Here is a 24,171-nt window from a genome sequence, read left to right on the forward strand (position 1 = left end):
GGGTAGTGTTAATGTTTCTCATCAATGTTATAGGGCTTTGAGACTTGCCACTCACTCACTCACTTACTCACTACTGTGTATACAATAGACCCTAACATTTTCGATCGGACATCGGTCTGTTTATGGCACCTAATAGATTGGTTTTATGATCTGAGTAAAAGTTAAGTTTTAGTCCTCCTTGCAAGATATCTGTGTTGCTAATCCAAATCAGGTCTCTGTTGAACTTTTAAACAAAGCAGGTAATTTAGATAGGAAAGTGTCTTATACTGGTCACCAATATTATTAATTTACCCAAAAAAGCTAGACTACAGTAGGCGCCATTTAGAGATGAATTAATTCGCTATTAAACAATAGACACTGGTCAGAAAGATATGGAAAATGGGATAGTATAATATTGTATATACAGTGGGGTGGTATACAGTGATAACGGTCTTTCAGCATCAATCTCTGACTGGCACCTTTTTACATGGTAGCAACTTTGCTTTGGTCTCAGATTCCATCCACTACTACTACTGGGGCAGCACGGTGGCGTAGTGGTTAGCGCTCTTGCCTTGCAGCGCTGGGTCCCTGGTTCGAATCCCAGCCAGGTCAACATCTGCAAGGAGTTTGTATGTTCTCCTCATGTCTGTGTGGGTTTCCTCCTGGCACTCCGGTTAATTGGCTTCCCCCTAAATTGGCCCTAGACTACAATACATACACTACACGATGCATACATAGACCTATGACTATGGTAGGGACTAGATTGTGAGCCCCTCTGAGGGACAGTTAGTGACAAGACGATCTACTCTATACAGCGCTGCGTAATATGCCGGCGCTATATAAATACTTAAAAAAAATAAATAATACTTGGAGTTATCAAGGCAAATAAAACCAGTGGTGACGGAAAGTTTGTGAACTCCTCCTACTGTATTTTTATATGATTGTGACCTCAAACTTCTGCTTTTAAACAGTTCCTAATAGTAGATGAAGTAAACCTAAATTAGTAGGTGAAGCAAAAATAAACATATTAGATCATGTATTTAATGGACACGTTCCAATAATATATCTGTGTCCGGAACCGGCCCGCGGCACGCCTGCGTACACGGTTCCCGACTGCGGGTTTGACCAGATCGAGAGGGGAAGCAGCCTTAGTCAAGCTAAAACAAGGCTGGGACCCCTCAGAACAGCTCTCACTGCCACCACTAGCGGTTCGCTAGACACTTCCACTCTGCTGTCGAGTCCTCAGCGCGCACTCCGCGTTTTCGTATTCGGGTCAGCTTTGTGCTTAGGCCGAATACGGGAACCACACACACACACACACACACACACACACACACACACACACACACACACACACACACACACACACACACACACACACACACACACACACACACACACACACACACACACACACACACACACACACACACACGCAATCTTACACTGTAGTGAAGCAAAAAACCACTAACAGTCGTTCCGAACGATACTGTTAGCCACTCTGCTGTCGCTACTCGCACTGGCGTTTCTCGTACGTTGGGTCAGCTGCGCGCTTTAGGCTAACGTATGACAAACGCCCCCACACACAATGCAATTACAGTTTTATATGGTAGTGTTGCTCAAGCATACAAATAGGCATGGACTTATACACACTTCAATCTCTTCTAGGCTATGAGTGTTAGTTTAGTACGGCAGAAGTCAAGCTTATTAAATATTAATTTAATATTCCCGGGAAAAAGGTGGAACAATGCAGAACTTAATATATACAAAAGATTACAAAAAGACAAAGTAAAAATGTTACTAGATAAAAGTTACAAAGATAAGAGGTTACAAAGATACACACCAAGCAATTTGCTTACCAAAATACAGGAATCCAGATAGAAGAACCTTGGACTTTTGTGGACGGACACAATTCTGGTTAGACCAGGAGTCCACTAGCTTGCGCCAGGAGACCAGCTGCCGCTACCGTCAGGAGGGGTCTGATTTGAGGTAGCTGTCCCCTGGTTTTTATAATGAAATATTCGCCTCGAGGCTGTAAGCCTGTGTGGACGGGGGGGGGGGGGGGGGACCATAGATTTAATTACATCCTCAGTCATAATTGGATTTCCAGCTGATCAAAGATAAGGATATAGTTTGCACCTCCACCAATAATTTAATTTCCGCAGGTAGAAAATGGTATCAAAAGGACTTCACCCCTTCAATCATTTCCAGTAGGCTGTCAAATACATTTCAAACATTCAGGTGTCAGTTTTCCCCTGCCCCCAAGACTCTAGCAGGCTTGCCTTGTATAATGGGACAATGGCTGACACCAGACTCAAAAGCCATGCCGACCAGCCTATTCTTCTTCAATTGGCAGCTAATTAGCAGTAGATACAGTTTCCCCTGCTGGACAATGGGGCAGAGGTAATGGACATCTACATACAGAATTACATTAGACTTCAGTTTACTCTGGCCAGGTGACCAATTACTCCCAAGCACAATACACATCTGAGGTTTTACCCAGTAGACAGAAACAGGACAGAAATATGTTCTGTTATTATCCTTAACATTATCAGCCTCATAACTAGCGGCTATATTCCTGACACGCCCCCTCTTCCAGATGGCGCCGGCAGATGATTCTAACGAATCGTCTTGCCAAAGCCGACACTGACGGCCGGGCCTGGGGGGTTAACTCCTTAGCTCCAAGCTACAGGACTGGAAAGCTAGGTCAGGTTGCTGCAATGTGTCGTTGCCCCTGGCAACCGGACGTAACCAACCAGGGGAATGAGGGTCAGTGACGACCGTGAATTCGCAACCATAGAGACGGTGCTGCAGCTGGGGAAGGGTTCCAACAGTCGCTACACGCACTTTCTCTATAGTGGCAGGAGCTATCTCTCGGTCCCTTTGGGGAACGATTATCTGCCGGTCTGCCTCCTCCACTTCGGACAGCTCCGAGGGAATAACTTCCCAGGACCCTCTCAGCCCGCCCCTCCCAGCTGGTGACCTGCTGGCTAGCCCCCTGAGCTCTTCCAGGCCGCTGTCAAATCGCACAGCCCCAGAGAGCTCGGTGCTGCCTGTCACACATTCCAGGAAGGCTGCAGACGGAGAGGCTCCTGGGCTATCCGGGCCAGGTTCCGAAGTGGAGGTTGCTGACCTAGCAACATTTGTCACTTCAGTGGACAGTCCCTCTGCTGTAGACTCACTAGCGCTGCGGGTTACCACGGCAGCTGAGGGAGCGCCCACCTTACACATATCGTAAACCACATCACCTTTGGTCTTGAAACCATCTGAAGGGTAAAGATCTGGCCTGGTGCCATCTGCCCCTTCAGTGGACAGTCCACCTGCTGCAGCCCAGCGACCATTGCTGGTTACTCCTGCAGCCGACGGAGTGTCCACAGGACAAGCATCATTATGTAGCACAACACATATGATATCAACATTATCCGTCTTATACATATTGACATTTAAAACATCACAGAAAACATTCACATTATCGGTATCATTACACACATTGCTACTCAGCACTTCACAAGTATCATCAACAGTTCCTGCATCGATCGCCTCGATAGTCCGTGCGTCATAAATGACATCATCAGTTTCTGCATTCTCCGTATCAGCATGTCCCACTCCAGGCCTAGGCACTGGAGAATCACTAGGGCTGGCTCCTAGTACACAGTCCATAGCCCCTGGGGCCTCGCCAGCACTCCCCACTTGCACGGCATTATCAAACAGCACCTGGCAAGAGTCCTGAACTTCTGCTGGGGATGCAGGCTCCACAGGGTTTGGAGAAGGCTCATACCGGGCCACTAACCGTCCCAGGTCAGTACCCAGCAAAACGTTGGTGAGGATTTTGTCAGTTACCCCAACTTCTTTCAGTCCGCTGCCGGCCCCCCAATCCAGGTGGACCAAGGCGGTGGGTATTGCTGGGGTGACACCCCCAATTCCTCTGACCGCAATCATTTTCCCAGGTATGTACTGCTCTGGGTTCACAAGCTGGGGATGTATGAGAGTCACTTCTGCTCCAGTGTCTCTCAGCCCAGTGGCAACTGTACCCCCAACCGTGACAAGCTGCAGATTCTCTGCATAGCCAGTGGCATTCCTGGTAGCACACAGAGCAGTTGGGACTTCACGGGGGTTTGAGGCCTCACTGGATTTTGGGGCCTCCCTCTTCCTCTCTGGGCAATTCGTGCTGATATGACCCACCCTGTCACATACAAAGCATTTCCGAGTGTCAGTGGTTGGTTGCCTGAATCCAGGAGACAGCGGTGCTTGCCTCCTCTGGGTGCTGGGTGAAACAGGTTTAGCAATCTGTTCTCCTCTCCACCTGGGCGTAGTAGTCATCCGGGACTCGGGTGCTCTATGGGCCGTGTAGGAATTGGCCATTTCCGCAGCCTCATCCACGGTCTTTGGTTCTCGATCCAGCACAAACAGCCGGACCTCAACAGGACACGTGTGGAGGAACTGGTCTTTTATCATCAGTTCCTGCAGGGCATCCAAGGTTTCCACTGACAGTCCTTTTACCCACTGCTGGAAGGCAGTGCGCAGGTTGCATGCATGATCCAGGTAACTGTCGTCAGGACCTCGTTGCACTGTCCTGAAACGTTTTCGATACACCTCTGGCGTGAGGTGGTATCGCGCAATGATGGCTTTCTTAATTGCCTCAAAGTCTGTTTCTTCCTCCTGGGGGAGACTCACAAACGCCTCCAGGGCCTTGCCTCTCAGCCCTGGTGTGAGGTATCTTGCCCACTGCTCACGGGGCACCCCATACTGCTGACAAGTCCTTTCAAACCCCTGTAGGAAAGTGTCTATGTCAGAGTCCTTGTCCATAGTGGGGAACTTATCCAGGGGGATTCTGTGGACTCGCTCACCTTCGCGTTCTGCGGGTCCAGCAGACCGGTTCTGCTACTGAAGTTTAGCCAGCTCCAGCTGGTGTTGCCGTTCAGCACTTACCCTCTCGGCCTGGTGTCGCTGTGCAGCTTGTTCCCTCTCGGCCTGGAGTCTGTCCCTCTCGGCCTGGAGTCGCTGTGCAGCTTGTTCCCTCTCGGCCTGGAGTCGTGTGCCGCTTGTTCCTTCTCTGCCTGTCGGTGCAGTAGGATCAGCTTTAGGCGCAGTTCAGGATCAGCCGAGTTCAGTAGCTGTAGATCAGCTTCCAGAGATGTCATCTCTGTGTTCGGTGGATCATCCAGGACATCGTCTCCACTCGCATCCTGTGGCGGGAGCGATTCCTCCTCTGGCGTGTCGTGAGCTGCATCCGCTGACGTTGAAGCACGGGCTTGCTCTGCCTCATCATACTCCTCAAGGGCATGAACTAACTGCTCCTTAGTCTGGCCGCTCACCGTCTCGATGCCTTTGTGCTCACACAGGTTGAGTAGTATCTCTTTGCTTTGCCTTGCATAGCTGGATGCTTTCTGAGCCATAGTGTTGCAAAATAAAAAGGAAAAAAAAAGGGGGTAGGGGAAGCAAAATGCCAAGTGTGTATCTTTGAACAAAAAAAAGGTATATATATTCTGCACTGAGTAGACTTTTGTAGGCTAGTTGCTTCTAGCAAGCTTCCAGCCTTTAGTACTCAGAATAGCGAGCTAAACTGCGTACTAATGTACTAAACGATCCCACCACTGCCACCAATTATGTCAGGAACCGGCCCACGGCACGCCTGCGTACACGGTTCCCGACTGCGGGTTTGACCAGATCGAGAGGGGAAGCAGCCTTAGTCAAGCTAAAACAAGGCTGGGACCCCTCAGAACACCTCTCACTGCCACCACTAGTGGTTCGCTAGACACTTCCACTCTGCTGTCGAGTCCTCAGCGCGCATTCCACGTTTTCGTATTCGGGTCAGCTTTGCACTTAGGCCGAATACGGGAACGCCACGCACCCACGCACACACACAGTTGCAATCTTACACTGTAGTGAAGCAAAAAAAACACTAACAGTCGTTCCGAACGATACTGTTAGCCACTCTGCTGTCGCTACTCGCACTGGCGTTTCTCGTACGTTGGGTCAGCTGCGCGCTTCAGGCCAACGTATGACAAACGCCCCCACACACAATGCAATTACAGTTTCATATGGTAGTGTTGCTCAAGCATACAAATAGGCATGGACTTATACACACTAAAATCTCTTCTAGGCTATGAGTGTTAGTTTAGTACGGCAGAAGTCAAGCTTATTAAATAATAATTTAATATTCCAGGGAAAAAGGTGGAACAATGCAGAACTTAATATATACAAAAGATTACAAAAAGACAGACAAATGTTACAAGATAAAATTTACAAAAATAAGAGGTTACAAAGATACACACCAAGCAATTTGCTTACCAAAATACAGGAATCCAGATAGAAGAACCTTGGACTTTTGTGGACGGACACCATTCTGGTTAGACCAGGAGTCCACTAGCTTGGGCCAGGAGACCAGCTGCCGCTACCGTCAGGAGGGGACTGATTTGAGGTAGCTGTCCCCTGGTTTTCATAATGAAATATTCGCCTCAAGGCTGTAAGCCTGTGTGGATGGGGGGGACCTAGATTTAATTACATCCTCAGTCATAATTGGATTTCCAGCTGATCAAAGATAAGGATATAGTTTGCACCTCCACCAATAATTTAATTTCCGCAGGTAGAAAATGGTATCAAAAGGACTTCACCCCTTCAATCATTTCCAGTAGGCTGTCAAATACATTTCAAACATTCAGGTGTCTGCTTTCCCCTGTCCCCAAGACTCTAGCAGGCTTGCCTTGTATAATGGGACAATGGCTGACACCAGACTCACAAGCCATGCCGACCAGCCTATTCTTCCTCAATTGGCAGCTAATTAGCAGTAGACACAGTTTCCCCTGCTGGACAATGGGGCAGAGGTAATGAACATCTACATACAGAATAACATTAGACTTCAGTTTACTCTGGCCAGGTGACCAATTACTTCCAAGCACAATACACATCTGAGGTTTTACCCAGTAGACAGAAACAGGACAGAAATATGTTCTGTTATTATCCTTAACATTATCAGCCTCATAACTAGCGGCTATATTCCTGACAATCTGCATATGGCAAAAATAAGTAAATTCTTAAAGTAAACGTAAAGTGAAATAATGTTGGCGAATTTTAATTACCTGGACCTTGGTACTGGGCATGAGCTGACCACTGCTGGTAATGGAGGCGGGTGACCAGGGCCACGCATAGGCAATAGCCCACGACTGTCCCAGTTGGCCATCTTTTGGAGGGGCACAGCGGCTGAATGGTACAGAGCTGAACAATGGTAAGAGACCAAGACAACTATTGGGGATTGGAAGAAGCGATTTTCTTATTATTTCCCTGTTTTAATTAAACTTTTTTTTTTTTCTTTTGCTAATGAATTGCTGGAAAATGCAATTGCACTGTTCAACTGAAAAACTGCACGAAAATCGCACTGAAATGCACAGAAACACCTGGTGCAGAGAGAAATGAATTGAACATGCAACACAAAACAGCATAAGTATGCAACTCGCTTGCTTGATCAGTGCTTCTTGGTTAATCTTCCTCCTCTGCTACTTATAGCTCCAAAATTAGATGTGCACTAGATCAGTTCCTGCAGGTTTTTCTGTGTATAATGGTGTTGGAAATGTATCACAGTTGCTTACGTTTCTGTCTCTGTGGATTGCAGGTGTCTGTGTCACAGTCAGCATGTGCAGCAGCTTGATTTACAGTAGAAAAGCACCTGATCCTTGTACATCCTAAACTACAAGATTGTAACTAGCAGCCTGGGAAATGGTTGCATGTTGCTAGTATTGCTTCTTATTGACTTGGAACTACAGTCTGGCATAACATGCAATTAAAATCCTCTCTCCCAACTTCTTATTGACTATATCGTTATTCTGTCTGCTTTTGGCCCAAGGTAATGTCATCTGTGTGAAAATCACAGTTCCCTATTAAACCCATTCAGCTGGACTGAAAACGGTCAACTTTCGTAATAACTTAATATCCAGTTCAGTCTGTAGGCACAACACTGCTATTTTCAGAATCCACTGCTTTCTATGTGTGTGTCTTGTAAACAGAAGCCTTATTGCATTCTGAGAGGACAGTAAAATTTCCACAGCCTGCAGAGCTCAGTGCTGTGGCTCAGCTCTGCACAGCTAAGAGACTAATAAGGCTGCAGGGTCAAATGAAACTAAATTGACAAGCAAACTGTAGTTCCACCTTTTCAGTTTTGTACAACTGGATTATCTCATGTAAACTCTTGGGCCCATAGCCAGTTAACTTTTCTCTCAGGAGATATTTTTATACCTTAAAGGGAACCTGAAGTGAGTAAAATTATTTAAAATAAACACATATCTGGCCTCCCCTCTAACCGTACTGACCCACTTCAATTGGTAATGAATGCGGCAGCCAGACTGATACATTCTTCTCACCGCAGCGCCTCAACAACGCCGCTCTGTAAAGCACTACACTGGCTCACCATCAGCTTTAGGATTCATTTCAAAATCCTGTGCCTGGCCTACAAATCAGTGCACAAGACCTGCCCGACCTACATCTCTGATCTGGTCCACAGGCACATACCAGCCCTCCCCCTCCGATCCTCCAATGACCTGCGCCTAGTCACACCACGCATAACTCAGTCACATGCACGATTGCAGGACTTCACCAGGGCTGCCCCTACTCTCTGGAACTCGCTCCCACCAGCCGTCAGACTCACCCCCACCTTTAATACCTTCAAACAAGCTCTCAATACTCACCTCTTCACGCTCGCATACCCCCCTACACCAGCACCATAATATGTTCTGTTAGACCCCCTCTCAAAAGACGCACCTATTGTCTCCACCCCACCCTTTAGATTGTAAGCCTCTGGCAGGGCCCTCCTCCCTAATGTATCCAGCTTGATTATGCAATCTTACTCACAACCACCCCTCTTGTAGACTCGAACAGTCTCTATTTTGACCTATGACACTGTATTGTTATCAAATCATTTGCATGATCTTGTTTTGTTGTGAGTTTCCGTATGTTCTACCGGTTTGTTAACCCATTTATCTATTGTGCAGCGCTGCGTAATATGTTGGCGCTTTATAAATACAAAAAAAAATAATTATAATAATGATGTAGCTGCAAATGAATATTACATACTTACCTCACCGTCGGTTCCTCTTAGAAGCTCACCATTTTCTTCTTACAGTGATCCCTTCCAGTTCTGACAATATTTTGTCAGAAGTGAAATATACCAGTTGGTAATGTCCATGTTTCCCTGTGGCTCAAGTGGGTGATATTACAGTTTAACAGTGTGCTGACCAGGAAGCTGTTAGGGGGTAATGGCCATTTTTAAAATGAAGGATGGAGAATTACACTGATCACAGTGGACAAATGGGATGCAGGAGAGGAGAAAGAGATTGAGGAGTAGACTACACAGGAGGTAAGTATGACCTGTGTTTGGTTATTTTGACTTTTTATTTTCAGTTCAGGTTCTCAGATCAGATACATCAGTCTAATTTGTTTCCAGTACAGGAAGCGTTAAAGAGACTCTGAAGCGAGAATAAATCTCGCTTCAGAGCTCATAGTTAGCAGGGGCATGTGTGCCCATGCTAAAATGCCGCTATCCCGCGGCTAAACGGGGGTCCCTTCACCCCCAAACCCACTCTCGCAAACCTTGGTCGTAGACTTGGTCGTTCCTGGGGGCAGGGCTAACGGCTGCAGCCCTGCCTCCAGTCGCGTCTATCAGCGGCGCATCACCGCCTCTCCCCCGCCCCTCTCAGTGAAGGAAGACTGAGAGGGGCGGGGGAGAGGCGGAGATACGCGCTGGCAGACGCGCGTGGGGCAGGGCTGCGGCGGTTAGCCCTGCCCCAACCAGGAAGAGGGGATGCGCTGCATGGAGGGGGATTTGGGGGTGAAGGGACCCCCGTTTAGCGGCGCGATAGCGGCGGTTTAGCAGGGGCACACATTCCCTCTATCTATGAGGTCTGAAGCGAGATTTATTCTCGCTTTAGACTCTCTTTAAGAAACTCCAGTTGTTATCTCTCTATGCAAAAAAGCCATTAAGCTCTACGACTTTACTTTCAAAATCGTGGAGAGGGCTGTCTTCTGACTTTTATTATCTCAACTGTTAGTAAACAAATGTCTTTTTCTCTGCAAAAGGAGAGGTCATTAGTTCACAGACTGCTCTGAAAGACTCATTTTGAATGCTGAGTGTTGTGTAATCTGCACATATTATAGAATAATGCAATGTTAGAAAAAACACTATATACCTGAAAATAAAAATATGAGAATATTTTCTTTGCTGCTAATCTTCTAGTAATTATTAATAGTACACAACCAATTCATTATATCATATATTTTTTTTCGCTTCAGTGTCTCTTTTAGTTGCTCTCAGTTATAACTGAAAGAATACTGATTTTCAAAGTAATGCCCATGTTTTCCTATGGCACCTTTTCATCTGCAGATCTGAAGATCCATCCTGGTGGATCTGATCTGCAGATGAATGTCTGTTAACCTCCTTGGCGGTATGAAAAATACCGCCAGGAGGGAGCGCAGCAGTTTTTAAAATTTTTTTTTTTTTTTTTTAATCATGTAGCGAGCCGAGGGCTCGCTACATGATAGCCGCTGCTGAGCGGCATCCCCCCGCCCGCTTCGATCGCCTTCGGCGATCTCCGATCAGGAAATCCCGTTCATAGAACGGGATTTCCTGGAGGGCTTCCCCCGTCGCCATGGCGACGGGGCGGGATGACGTCACTGACGTCGGGACGTCATTGGGAGTCCCGGGCCACCCCTCGGCGCTGCCTGGCACTGATTGGCCAGGCAGCGCTGGGGTCTGGAGGGGGGGGGGGGGCGCGCCGCAGCAGATAGCGGCGATCGGGCAGGGGCCGGCGGCGATCAGAGTGCTGGCGCAGCTAGCAAAGTGCTAGCTGCGTCCAGCAAAACAAAAATTATGAAAATCGGCCCAGCAGGGCCTGAGCGGCACCCTCCGGCGGCTTACCCCGTGTCACACACGGGGTTACCGCCAAGGAGGTTAAACAAGGTGTGTATGAGATCTGCAGATATCATAGACTATGAATGCATTTTGCAGGAACGGATCTTTTGCGGAACAGGTTTTTTGCAGATATTGATCGGTTGCATGTGTCCAGCATCTTGCAAAGATTTTTATCTGATGGGGAATTCAGCTCAATAGAATAGACTGTGTAGAGTATGCTCTCATACTACATGGAAGGGGGTAAAATTGGTCTGTGATCTTTAATTTCCAAAGACTTTTATCTGATGTGTGTACCCACCGTTAAGGTGGCCACACACCATACAATTTTTTTTTTCTTTTAAATATCCTTTCAAATCAAGAATTGCAATCAATTTTCTGACTAATTGTAACATTTAAAAAATCTGACATGTACCGCACAGGTGTGTTAAATTTTTCCCCAATCATAAAAAAAAGATTGAAAACTCTGAAAAAATTGCTTGGGTCTGTACATTGACAATCTACACCATTCATTTTCATAAATCCCCGTCTTCTTTTATCCAATAAACGGAAACTCGATTCGATTTCTCAAACTAATTAAAAAAACAAAACCTTTTTTTAGGGGCAACTGTTTTTCTTGATTTACTTTAAAATAAAATAATTTTATTGTATGGTGTGTGTGGCCACCTTTAGTGTTTTAAGCCAAAATATATGGACTATTGACTTTTTTTTTTTTTTTTTTTTTTTTGAATCTTTTCCCTGCACTCATATGCTTTTCTCCATTAACCACCCTGGCGTTCTCTTAAGATCGCCAGGGCGGCTGCGGGAGGGTTTTTAAAAAAAAAACAAAAAAACTATTACATGCAGCCAACTGAAAGTTGGCTGCATGAAAGCCCACTAGAGGGCGCTCCTGAAGCGTAATTCCGATCGCCTCCGGCGATCAGAATTAACAAGGAAGGCTGCAATGAGCAGCCTTCCTTGTTTTGCTTGCCTCGTCGCCATGGCGACGAGCGGAGTGACGTCATGGACGTCAGCCGACGTCCTGACGTCAGCCGCCTCCGATCCAGCCCTTAGCGCTGGCCGGAACTATTTGTTCTGGCTGGGCTCCGGCGGCTGGGGGGGACCATCTTTCGCCGCTGCACGCGACAGCGATCAGGTAGCACACGCGGCTGGCAAAGTGCCGGCTGCGTGTGCACCTTTTTTATTTGAAGAAAATCGGCCCAGCAGGGCCTGAGCGGCAGCCTCCGGCGGTAATGGACGAGCTGAGCTCGTCCATACCGCCAGGATGGTTAAGAAAGCGTTTTATGGCTGTAATTCCTTTTCAGTGAGGATTACTCTTTAGTCTGACTAGGAGAAAGACTGCATATTATTAACACTCTGACAGAAAAAGAAAAGGAACACAGCATAGTTATTTGTATGTGAAAGCTCAAGAGGACTGCTGTACCTCACCTCAGATTTATGTGCTGTGCAAAAGTATAAGGGTGCTGGAAGCAGGCGCGCCAGTCCGAACGACCATAAGAAAAGCAAGTTTCCTCACTTCTTTAATGTGTAAATGCAATGGTACGACGGTATCGACCTGTGCAGTAGAGTGAGCCTGACTGGTATTGGCTGTCTCCGCCTGAGCCGAGAGCCGCTACTGCGCCTGCGCTGGAGCTAGGAAGGTAAATATTTACATGGCTGCTATTCGGAGGGTCCCAGCGAGACCACCGCGGGATGGAGGATGGGGGAAGCCTCAATAGGATCCAGAGGCTTCCCCCTCCCAAGCTAAGTACCCCTCAGGGGCACTTTTTTCTGTTACAGGTTTTTTTAACACTTCTGTGGCAGTGTAGACAATATTGAGGTAATTGGGATATATTGTTAAAGCCCCAAGAGAGAAAGCAAAGTAAAGAGTGAGAAAGTGCTTACTGTGAGGACATATGGCTATATGTCCTTAGCACATTCCAAGTTTCTATATATGATTGGCTTTACTGACTGTAGTGATCTAAGACAGTAACCTTTTCAGGAGGAAATCGCTAACAGTAGCCTGCAAGTTTATTTTCATCCGGTTGTACAAAGCTTCTGTTCACCTGATTATTATTATTATTTTTTTTTATTAAACTGAGAGCTACCTCCCCCTTTTGGTGGGCCTGAAACAACTAATACAGAAAAGAAACCTGTAACGCCAGCACCTATTCAGTGAGTAGTCTTTGGGCTAGACTCCCCAACACTGCCTTCTGAACACACCCTTGTGGATGCAGCTCTAGCGCTTTGACCCCGCCAGGAGAAAGGCACAAAATAAATGTTATTTGTCTAGCTTACAAATCTGCACTTGCCCTCTAGAATAGGAGCTCAAAGTCATCAGAGAGTACAGGAAAGTGTTTCCTCAGTATAGCAGCAATTTGCGTGTATTCCATGCTATATTCAGTTGTAAGCAGGGCTGTGGAGTCGGAGCAATTTTGGGTGCCTGGAGTCTGAGTCGGAAAAAATGCACCGACTCCAACTCCTAATGAATTTGTAACTGTAATTAAAATAGAAAATATGATAAAATGTTCTATTTCTCAGATAATAGTCATTAAAAATAATGTATATATACAGTATATATACAGTAATAGCTGTGTTCAGTCCACAAAAATGAAATAAACCAATCAAAATTAGTTACTTGTGCTGCTTCAATAAAGCAGTCCCCGTATTTTTAAAGTCAGATATACATATCTGATTGTGACTGTATATATGATGTGTACACAGGAATCTCTTATATATACGAAATAACATCTATGCTGTAAGTATAAAGCCTGATGTGTAGCTGTGTCACTAATAGAGATGGTCAATGAGATGGAAATAATTCTGCATTGATGCTGGTTTATGCTAATGTATGCACTCTCTTTGCTCATGAAATCAAATAATTTGATATTTTGTTAAAATTTGGTTTGGTGACTATGAATTAAAGGGTACCTGAGGCGAATTAAAAGAAAAGCTTTATACATACCTGGGGCTTCCTCCAGCCCCCTTCAGGCCATTCAGTCCCTCGCTGTCCTCCTCTGCCACCTGGATCTTCTGCTATGAGTCCAGGTAATTCAGTCAGTCAGAGCAGTCTGTCTACGTGCTGCTTCCACAGCCAGGAGCGTTCTGCACCTGCACAATAGAGCTGCGCAGGTGTAGTACGCTCCCGGCGGCGGAGTGTGTGCATGCGCACTAAACCAGACTGGCTTAAGTACCTGGACTCATAGCAGAAGATCCAGGTGGCGGAGGAGGACAGCGAGGGACTGATTAGCCTGAAGGGGGCTGGAGGAAGCCCCAGATATGTATAAAACTTTAATTTCATCTGTCTCAGGTTTACTTTGTTACACAGTAGTACTATACATATGCACTCTCCACAGAGCTGCAGGGAATCCACTGAGAATGTTGTGCACATTGAACACAGAGGTGTTGTCTATCACCCATAAACCTTGTTCAGATTGTGCATGAAGAATGTGTAATAGAGGAAGAATCTCCTCATTCCCCTGCAGAGTACCTGCACATCATTCTTACATGTACCCACAGTTACTTTGCCTAGGGCCAGATAGATGTTCTTTGTTCCGGTCTGTACCTTTTACAAGTACTCTTACCAAGGACTAGTTTTAGTCTAAAGGGAATAAATATAGTAGTCTACATATCCTTCTCACTTCAGCTGTCTTGTAAAATTCCTAAGCGTTGGTAGTTCGAGACGATTTTCACGTTACATACTGTTAATCAACAAAATTGTAATATGCAAATTAGAGGAGTCGGAGTCAAGGAGTCTGAGTCGGTGGAATCCTAAACTGAGGAGTCTGAGTCGGTGGATTTTTGGACCGACTCCACAGCCCTGGTTGTAAGCGTAATGCACCCGTGTCATTTTAGCGACAACTAAGGACTCAGCAGGGTCAGAAAAGAATCAGCTCTCGTTACTGTCATGTACCATTGCTGCAACTTTTAAATGGAGGATCATTAAAGGATTCTGATGTTTTATCCACATTGGAGTGAAGAAACTTGCTTTTGTTATAGTTATTTGTATGCTTGTCACTGTACATATTGTCATCAAAGAAGAAAGGAAGATGGCCACAAGCTATAATACCTTATAACCTTTATTTTGCCATAAGATATGTGCAGAGGTGGTGGAGCGTCTTGTTAACCGGGGAGGTACAATAATCTGGTATTACAGCCGGTGCCCATCTTCCCTTTTTGCTTTGATGACACAAGTGTTCTAGCTTCAAACGGTTTAGCACAGCTATGTAACATACCTAGCCAGCCAATGGGAACGTCCTTGTGCTGTGTTGTGTGCTGGTTGCTCTCTTGCAGACTGTACATATTGTGCACGTCTATCATTATGTCATGTTACCTTACCTTGGTGACTCTTTAGGATCTAAATAAACATAGAAATATCAGCATCCCCTAAATGCTTTTTACATTAGATTACATTTTTTTTATGCAGATAAGATGTATAGGCTCTAAAATGTGTGATGATAAAGATGTAAGCAATGGAAAAAAATTGCTGACAATAGCTAAAATGATCTAACTGCTAGACCGTAGAAGCCATTTATTTGCTAGATTTCCCGCATACAGAATAGTGCACAGTCTCCAGGACATAAAAGTACATAAAAAGCTGTTGCTTTTTATATAGAAATGTTCTTTAAAATGACAGCGCAGTGGATAAATGGCTGCTTAGCGCAGGCAGCTTATGCCTTGAGTTATTCCACCAGTATTTCTCTATTTCACTACTTGCCTAAAATATACTTGCCTTGAGAGACATTTGGGGACTGCTGCCGACAATTTGTTTCTAAAATGTGCTGTTTTCTGGGCCAGAACAATTCATAATCCAGCAAGTATGCAGATCCAGCATTCTGACCTTCCTGTGACTTTCTGCATCCTATGTAATGTAAAATAGTACCTGCCGGCCACAGAGATGGTTCAGTTTTTTTCGGGGAGTCCAGTGTGGTGAGAGGTATATCAAGCCCCTCTAAATAGTCACAGTCAATCACACCATCCACATAGGACTCGACCCTCCTGTGATGATTCAACGGGTTTTTATTGCATACATAAGTGGTGATATAGCACACAAAAAGCACAACGTTTCGGGCAGAGGCCCTTTCTCAAGTGCACTTGAGAAAGGGCCTCTGCCCGAAACGTTGTGCTTTTTGTGTGCTATATCACCGCTTATGTATGCAATAAAAACCCGTTGAATCATCACAGGAGGGTCGAGTCCTATGTGGATGGTGTGATTGACTTTCTGCATCCTCTCACTCATTCTTGGTGGGTAGAGATGACCAAGGACATGCTACTTTCTCCCGCTTGCATTGGATTTGCAACATATGTATTTGGCCCAGCTGTAAGCTGCATGTAGTTTGCATTTTATCTGCATACAAGTTGGATAAGTTAGCATCTTCCTGATCATCTCTACAATTTACATACAAAAATTGGACCAGCACCTGGAAACCTGGAATGTGCTAAGGAAGGACATATAGCCATATGCCAAGACCTTTGAAATGAATGCAGTGAAAACACATAAGAGGTAATCTTAACCATTATTAGGCAGTGTAAACAATAATGAGGTAGTTGCATTTAAAAATAATTGGCATGTATTGTTAAAAGCAACCAGAGTTGTGAAACCTATGGAAGCCACCATATTGATTTCCTTTTAAACCATGCCAGTTGCCTGGTAGCCCTGCTGATCTTTCTGGTCAGTAGGTTCTAAATCACACACCTGAAACAAGCATGCAGTGTGTGTGTGTGTATATATATATATATATATATATATATATATATATATATATATATATATATATATATATATATATATATATATATATATATATATATATATATATATATATATACTTCAGGTTCCCAAGGAAAAACGGCAAAGTAAAGAGTGCAAAAGTGCTTACTGTGAGGAAATATGGCTGTATAGGTTTTTGGCACATTCCAAGTTTCTATATATGATCGTCTATACAGATTGTAGTGAGCTAAGTAACATTGTCAAGAGGAAGTCAATTACTTTAGCCTGTTTATTTTTATGTGGTTTAGCTCCTGTTCACCTGAAGTTTTATGAATTAAACTTCTAGCTACCTCTTCCTTTTGGTAGGCCTGAAATGACTAGTACAGAAAAGAAACCTGTTAATAACTCTGGTTAGTGGCAGCTACTTGGTTGCTACTGAGCTTTTCGACTTGAAAATGTCATGTCTATTGTGCTCAGTGATCTTTTGGAGTCTGTGAGGGTGGGGGGAAAGAGCTGTGATCGAGTTGCCACCCCTACAAATCTGATTCAAAAGGTGTTCGAAATTAATTTATCAGTCATATCACTTTTTGCAATTAGTCTTCAAGTACTGTTTTCCTGTGCTTTAAATACTGTATGCCTTTGAAGATTGCTGGAAAACAAATTCCCGTAAACATACTATTTTATGCATTTATCTGAATGGACTTTCACACTGTTTATTTACAGCTCCTGCTGTGTTAATGTAGCGGGCAACTTCTTTTGTCTTCATGACTGACTGACCGTGTTATTAAATTTACAATATTTGCAGCTGCAGGCAATTCAGAGATAATAGGGTAGGTTCAATATGGATTTCACAAAGCTTTTGGTCTCTGTACAGGGAAGAAAAGAGGAAATAAAGAGGGTTTTGCGTCAACACTCATTGCAACAAAAAGAAATCTTGCCTTCTGCATGAATTTATGTATTTATTGGATTTATAAAGCGCCGCCAATATATTACGCAGCACTTGACATTAATGAATCCAAAGTTCTCTTTATTGTAGCCCTCCATTGTCTATAAAGATGACAGAATTGTCCTTAAAGTGTACCCGAGTCAAAGCTCGGGTACAAAAAATCAGATACTTAAGAGAAGGAAGCCTTAGGATCCTAATGGGGCTTTCCTCGCTACTCCGTGGTTCCCACGTTGCTGAGGGGGGCCCCCGGTGAGATGGGGCAATGAATTGTTGCTAATCACATCAGGGCCACGCAGCTCTTCTTCCTGGTTGAAGTGCATGCAATGACCGTCTCAACCTTCCTGCACATGTGCAGTAGCAGAGAGCCGCAGGCTTGCATGGCCATTGCGCACACTTAAACCAAGAAGAGGAGCTACACGGCCCCGATGTGAAGGGGGGGCTGTACTAGGCAATGGGGGAGCACCACCCAGCAATGGGGGGCTTGGAACAATGGGGGAAGCCTCATTAGGATCCTAAGGCTTCCTCCTCCAAGTTGTAAAGCTGTGTACGTAGGACAGAGCAGTGTTGCCCTTATTGCTTGTTGCTCTATTGTTAAGGCTCGTATGCACGCTTGACTGTCAGCTGAGGCGATTGATCTCTACCTCAGCTGATAATCAAGCCTGTATATGGCAGCCTCCAACCCACGAGCGATCCGACTGGTGGATCTAGTCACTTGATGGATGGCCAACTACTTTGAAGATGCTGCCCACCCACCACCACATCACACATGCGCCTCTCCGGTCCCCATCCCTGACGGGCAACATACATCACAGGTGTGTAAGCACCTTTAGAGCTGCACTGCAGTGTAGAAGCAATGTTCAGACACTTCTCAGCTATACCCAAGAAGCATATACTGTTCAATGGAGAGGGGAGGAGAGGTGACAGGGCAGTGCAGGAGCTAGCGGCATTACCAAATGCGGTAACTCATTGGGAATGGAAGCCTATGTGGTGTTTTTTTTGTTTTTTTTCATGTTTTGTCAATAAACAAGGTCTTGGGATGCTTGTACACACCAAAGGTTTATCAAAAGCGTAATATAGAGAGAAGATTTAACTTGTGGTTCAGTAAATGCCCCTGTGTTTTGTTATACCTCTAGGGGAATAGTGCGGATAAAAATAGACCACAGTCCTGGATTATTTTTTTTGCACAGGCATATGGCTGTCTTGAGCCTTGTACACCTGTATGTGGCGTGTTGCCGGAGAGGCATTGGGCTTTGGTCCCTCAGGCGACAGGGTGGAGTTGAGGCTGTACAGATGCATCGCTAGCCTCCAGTCTCCCTGCTTGTATTTGTTTAGTTTTATACTATCTATTGGCTTTGAGTACCAGTGTACAGTATTGGCACTCATTTAAACATTTGCTCAGCTTCCCCACCGTTACCTATTTTACTGATCTGATATTACGAGGATTAAATATTCTCATTGACAGATAATCACACATCCTTAAGGGAGCCCACCCTATTGTCACCACCAATTTGAAATCCAAGGAGCTCTTTACTTAGGATCATTTTATGGCCCTGGTGACCCAGATTATGATTGAGCGCAAACTTGGAAAAATAAAAGGTCCCCAAATAAAGTTTACTCTTTACTCCCTGATAACTGGAAGGCATTGTTGGATACTATTTGATATTGGACTTTTTTATGCTAAATTCAATAACCACCAATGTGTTTTCTGTTCTTGTGTTTTGTAGTTCTTTGGCCCACAGTTGGGCCTGGTCTACTTTACTGCCTTTATACAGTGATGTTGCTATATAGTTACAACTGTGTTACATGACGGATCTCGATTTTCTTGTATGCTTATATGGCCTTAATCCATATGGCCATGTGCATAGTAGCTTGAGAAGGTTTCCTGACTGTCCAGCCGTTAGGGCCATGCTAGTGGAAATCCACGGAACCGCTCTCTCTTGGTAATATACAGTATACTTTCATATTGTATAGTTAACTGGGCCTCTATGCTAACATATTGAGGTATATATCAAGTGTATGGACTTACGGTGTATCTAAACCTATAGTGGCTGCATTCCAGCATTAATGTTGCTGCTGATTTGTATTGATGATGAAAAGCTAGAACAATAAAAAAAAAAAAAATTGTGGCAAATAAAAATTGCTGAGTTGCAGTGCTGGCCTAATATTGCTAGTCTTTTGCTAGCAGAGGGAGGCAGTGGATGGTGTACTTAAAGTACACCGATGCAATGCTTGTGTCCCGATTCCTAGAAGGTATTTGCTTGGCGTCAGCATTTGAGGTGTCTCTCAGTGCATCAATGCTGAATATGCAAATCATACCTGTCCCTAATATCTGAACACATCCAGAAACGCTGGATTGCAATGATGTCAGCTTGTTAATAGTACAGAGCCAAACTAATCCATCTTTGTTCTTGTAAGCTAAATACGGTAGATATTAAGCAAAGTTTGCTGCCTACTGGAGCACTGAGGCAGTTCTTTGCTTGTACAGCCAAGCGGCCTCATGAAAAAAAACTGTTCTCATCTTGTTCCGTGCTCTGCTCTGGCCTCTAACTAACATCCTTTTATGTCTTTGTCCTTATTTGCTATTTCGCTTATCTGTTCCTGTCATTGTTTCTTCAGTGATTAACTCCAGCACATCTCATTTCTGAATGACTACTTTTTCCCATATTCTATAAATTTGTCCAAAGATCAAAACTTATTTTTTGTGCATTTACTCCTATATGTAAAAATTCAGTGTTGAAGTTGGAAAGCCTCACACCACAGCACTATCTGCTAAACTTTCCATTAGAGGGGCAGTTCTCACGAATTATGAATGAGTGTCTGCCAATCACCATGTTCCTAGCAAGGTAATCTCTGCATACATACCCATGGGAGAGGAAGCCTACAGAGAGCTGTAACATCCTGTTATTCATTTTGCTGCTGGATGAGATTTGGCGTGTAGTGTCTCCTATACGAAAAATCCACCATGAAGGTTTAATTAAATTTATGTTTACGGAATTGTTTATTTTATTCATAATCTGTATTTGGAGTAGTATGTATGTTTTATAACCAATGCAGCATCCAGTCAGGTTTCAACCGTCATTTTTGGTTCATGTTTGACTCTGGAAGACTTAGGACACTATCACTGCTTTTATTTTCCAAAGGCTATTTATATGGATTTAAGTCCGGTTTTGTATGTATGCTCTGTGTTTTCAGCAATGCTATTTTTGTCATGTTCTGTGTAAAAGTGCTTTTTTTACTATAGTTTGTTTTATTTATCGCTTATGCTGAAGCTGTTGTTAGAATTTAGCACCCGGGGTCATGCTTTGAGAAATGTTGACTTGTGAGAACGTTTCAGGTTAAAAAAGGTCATTTTCTATATTTATTAGAAAAAAAGCTAGCCTGAGAATTGTGTAAGTTGTCTAAATAAACCCCACAGCTGTGAAATGTCGGAAAGATTACCATTTTGAATGTTTTCTATTTCAGACGTTTGAAGCCAATGACCTGTATCAAGGACAAAATTTTAACAAGGTGCTGAATTCCCTTGTCCTCCTGAACAAAGTTACAGCAGGTATGTTGGACCTGTCGAGAAGTGTTTTTGTTTTTTTTCTTTTCCTCACTGGTCACTCTGATATTGAATCATAACGTCAATTTGCCTTCTGTAGAATTCAAAGGGGTTTCTTGTTTTTTGTATTGTTTAATGTATCCAAGTTATTTAAAGGATAGCAGCCACCTCCTGATGATACTAGGTGTTGGCTTACAGATATGTATGGTGAATTTGGCATAAAATCAAAAAAATATGTGTTGATCAGGACAGAAAAGGTGCTCATTCAGGCCATGGCGTTGTACTGCATCTCGAACAGTGCAGTTATGCGGGTCAATAGACTTTCAGTAGGTTTCCTGCTGAAATCTGTTGAATATCGATGTGCTGTGTGGAGTGGGAATTCATTCCCCAATGATCAGAACCTTTTTAGAGAGAAATTGATCATGCGCAGCAGGCACAACGGACACAGTGGTGGACACAGGACAACGCAGGGACAGGGGAATTATTATATAGGCTATGCTTGCTGCAGGTGAAATAGTACTGGTCACTATGAATGCCAGAGAAATGGCAATTTTAGAAGATGGTTGGTAATGGCAGCATTGTTAGTGTTCCCTGTACAGGTTTTGTGATCTCAACTATGTTGAGTAAGGGCCTGAGCCCACTAACGCCATTGTCAGCTTTTTAGTTGCACATCATTATTACAGATGCTGAAAAGCAGACAGAAGTAGACACAGCTGTGTTAGTGGGCTCAAGTATTAAGTAAGAAGGAGGCTGTCATCTCCATTTTCTAATAAACAATGCCAGTTGCCTGACTTCTGAGCTGATGTTCTGCCTCGAATACTTCAAGTGGCCCAGAATGAGCATACAGATCAGACGCTGTGACTCTGGTCTGCCTCCACTGGCTGCATGCTTGTTGCAGATGTGTGACTCCATCACAGCTAAAACCTAAAGCTCAGTATGACAGTCAGGCAACTGGCATCATTTATAATGGAATGAAGATGACAACCTCCATATTCCTCACTCTTCAGGTTCCCTTTAAATTAAAATTGTCTTTTTTTTTTCTTCTTCTTCTTTTGTAATTAGAATCTGCAGAGATGTGTCTGAAAAATCAAGCGGCCACAATAGTCTTGAGTCATTTTGAACTCAGTGTTTGTATGTTTTCATCTGCGGCCGATGCACATCTCGTAGTAAATGCAAGTCGAATAAATGATAAAAATTCACAAAGAGCATGGCTTTGTGTGTGTTTTCATTATGCCCATTCCCACACAGTTTTTTTTATTTTATTCTTTTGTAGGGTAAATCTTTTATTAGTCTGTCTGCTTTATTTTCGTCCTGTATTGTATGTGGCTGCTCCTTCTGCATTGTTGTCCTCCAGCTGCTTCCTGTTTAAGCAGCAGGCTCTAAACAGTAGAAATGAACAATGAGTATGCAAGTCAGGGAGGTGGTGGAAAACGGACATCCTGTTTATCACCGTCCTAAAGGAAACCCTCCAGATCTGTCTTTACTAGCACTCTTATCATTCTTCTCTCTTCATATTGCTTAGCATGGCATACATCTATTATTGTGTATGCTGAATTTAGGTAAATTAGTCCAGCATACACTCAAGTCAATTTTCTTATTAATAGAATGTATTATTATTTATATAACTAAAAGGCAGTCGTAATGCACTGCTGTGCTGTGCAAGGCACAAGCCACAGCAAATTGCCGCAAACCCGGCAGGGGGTGAAGGAAAGGGGAGGGTGTGCGCGTAAGGGCCCGTTTCCACTAGAGCGAATCTCCATGCATTTCCTGCATGCAGATTCGCATAGACAATACAAGTGGATGGGACTGTTTCCACTTGTCAGGATTTCTGAGCGTTTTTCTGTGCAGAAAAAATCTGCATGGCAGAGCCCTCAGAATTCGCACACTGCCTCGCCGTGTGCGATTCGCATACAATGTATTTAATAGGAAACTCGCATGCGTTTTCTTATGCAAATTTACCACAAATTTTACCGCAAATTCATGGGCGTTTTCGCATAAAATCAATATAAAAGCACACAGGCAGTGACTTGGTTAAATTTGCATACTCATTAACATATGCGAAAACTCCTGCGAATTTGCGGTAAAAGTCGCATCCACGTGCGAATTCGTTTTTGCGTTTTCCGCAACTAATTCACACCGCACAAGTGGAAATGGGCCCTCACAGGGGCAAATTCTTAAAAAGAATCGGGGAATTACTGTTTGATTTTATTAAGCGCCAACGTATTCAGTGATGATGTAAAAAGGAACAAACAATCTTGAAGTACATAATTATACAGACAATGTTGTATGCCAGATATTGATACCAGTACAAAATAAGGAATTGGTAATTACAAGTGACAAGTAGAACATGGTTGATAAAATGTTTAACAAGACATAATAGGGTGAGAGAGCCCTGCCCTGGTGAGCTTAGAATCTAAAGCAATGGGGGGGCGGCAAAGAGGTGGGGTAGCATACAATATGCATACCTAGATGCAGTGTGTTAGTAAGGAGCACAACTTAGTCAGAGGTGCAAGGGCTTAAGTTAGGTCTGGTTCACATTGGGCGCTTTACCCCGATCTCATTTGCTTCTGCGATTGTGATTCAGCAGCCCAAATCTCGTGATTTATAGCGATTCGTGCTTGTGATTCCCTTTCAATAGAGCGAGAATCGCAGAGCAATCGACCCCAAAACGCTGCATGCAGCTCATTTGTGGTTAATCAAAATCAAAACCACTGCAGTGTGAATGTATCCATAGCGATACATTGTAGCAGCATTTTGTTGATCGCCGGCAATCAGCAAATAGCTGAAGAATCGCCCTTAGAGTGTTGGAAAAAGTTTATGTACCATAAAATATACACACACACCAACACACACACCTCCTATGTATAGTACTGACACGTTTTCCACAGAGAGCATTGTACCAATTACTACTTCAATGTCACTCACAGGTACGTACAGGTAGTTTCTATGTAAATTACACCATCATACTAAAAGGGAATTCATAGTGTGTTTCTGTGTGTTTACAATAAAATCCTATTTACTTTTCATTCTGAAATGTGAGCTAGTACAAAACCTTTCTGGAGCTCCATGTTCACCACCACCACCTGGTGAGCTTTTATGGGCAGAAATGTTGCTTTGAGGTT

At 44.1% G+C, this 24,171-nt stretch overlaps 1 protein-coding gene across 7 annotated transcripts in view; it reads left to right on the forward strand.

Annotated features, from left to right (window-relative positions):
* Positions 1-24,171, forward strand: part of ARHGEF7 (Rho guanine nucleotide exchange factor 7) — a 202,919-nt gene that overhangs the window by 51,139 nt on the left and 127,609 nt on the right. For all 7 annotated transcript variants that reach the window (XM_068268051.1, XM_068268052.1, XM_068268053.1 and 4 more), the window contains exon 3: positions 20,971-21,055. In XM_068268051.1, coding sequence (XP_068124152.1) covers positions 20,971-21,055 — 85 coding nt within the window. The remainder of the gene's footprint in view (positions 1-20,970; positions 21,056-24,171) is intronic.

This window comes from Hyperolius riggenbachi, chromosome 2, assembly GCF_040937935.1.
Source record: "Hyperolius riggenbachi isolate aHypRig1 chromosome 2, aHypRig1.pri, whole genome shotgun sequence".
Classification (NCBI taxonomy): Eukaryota; Metazoa; Chordata; class Amphibia; order Anura; family Hyperoliidae; genus Hyperolius; species Hyperolius riggenbachi.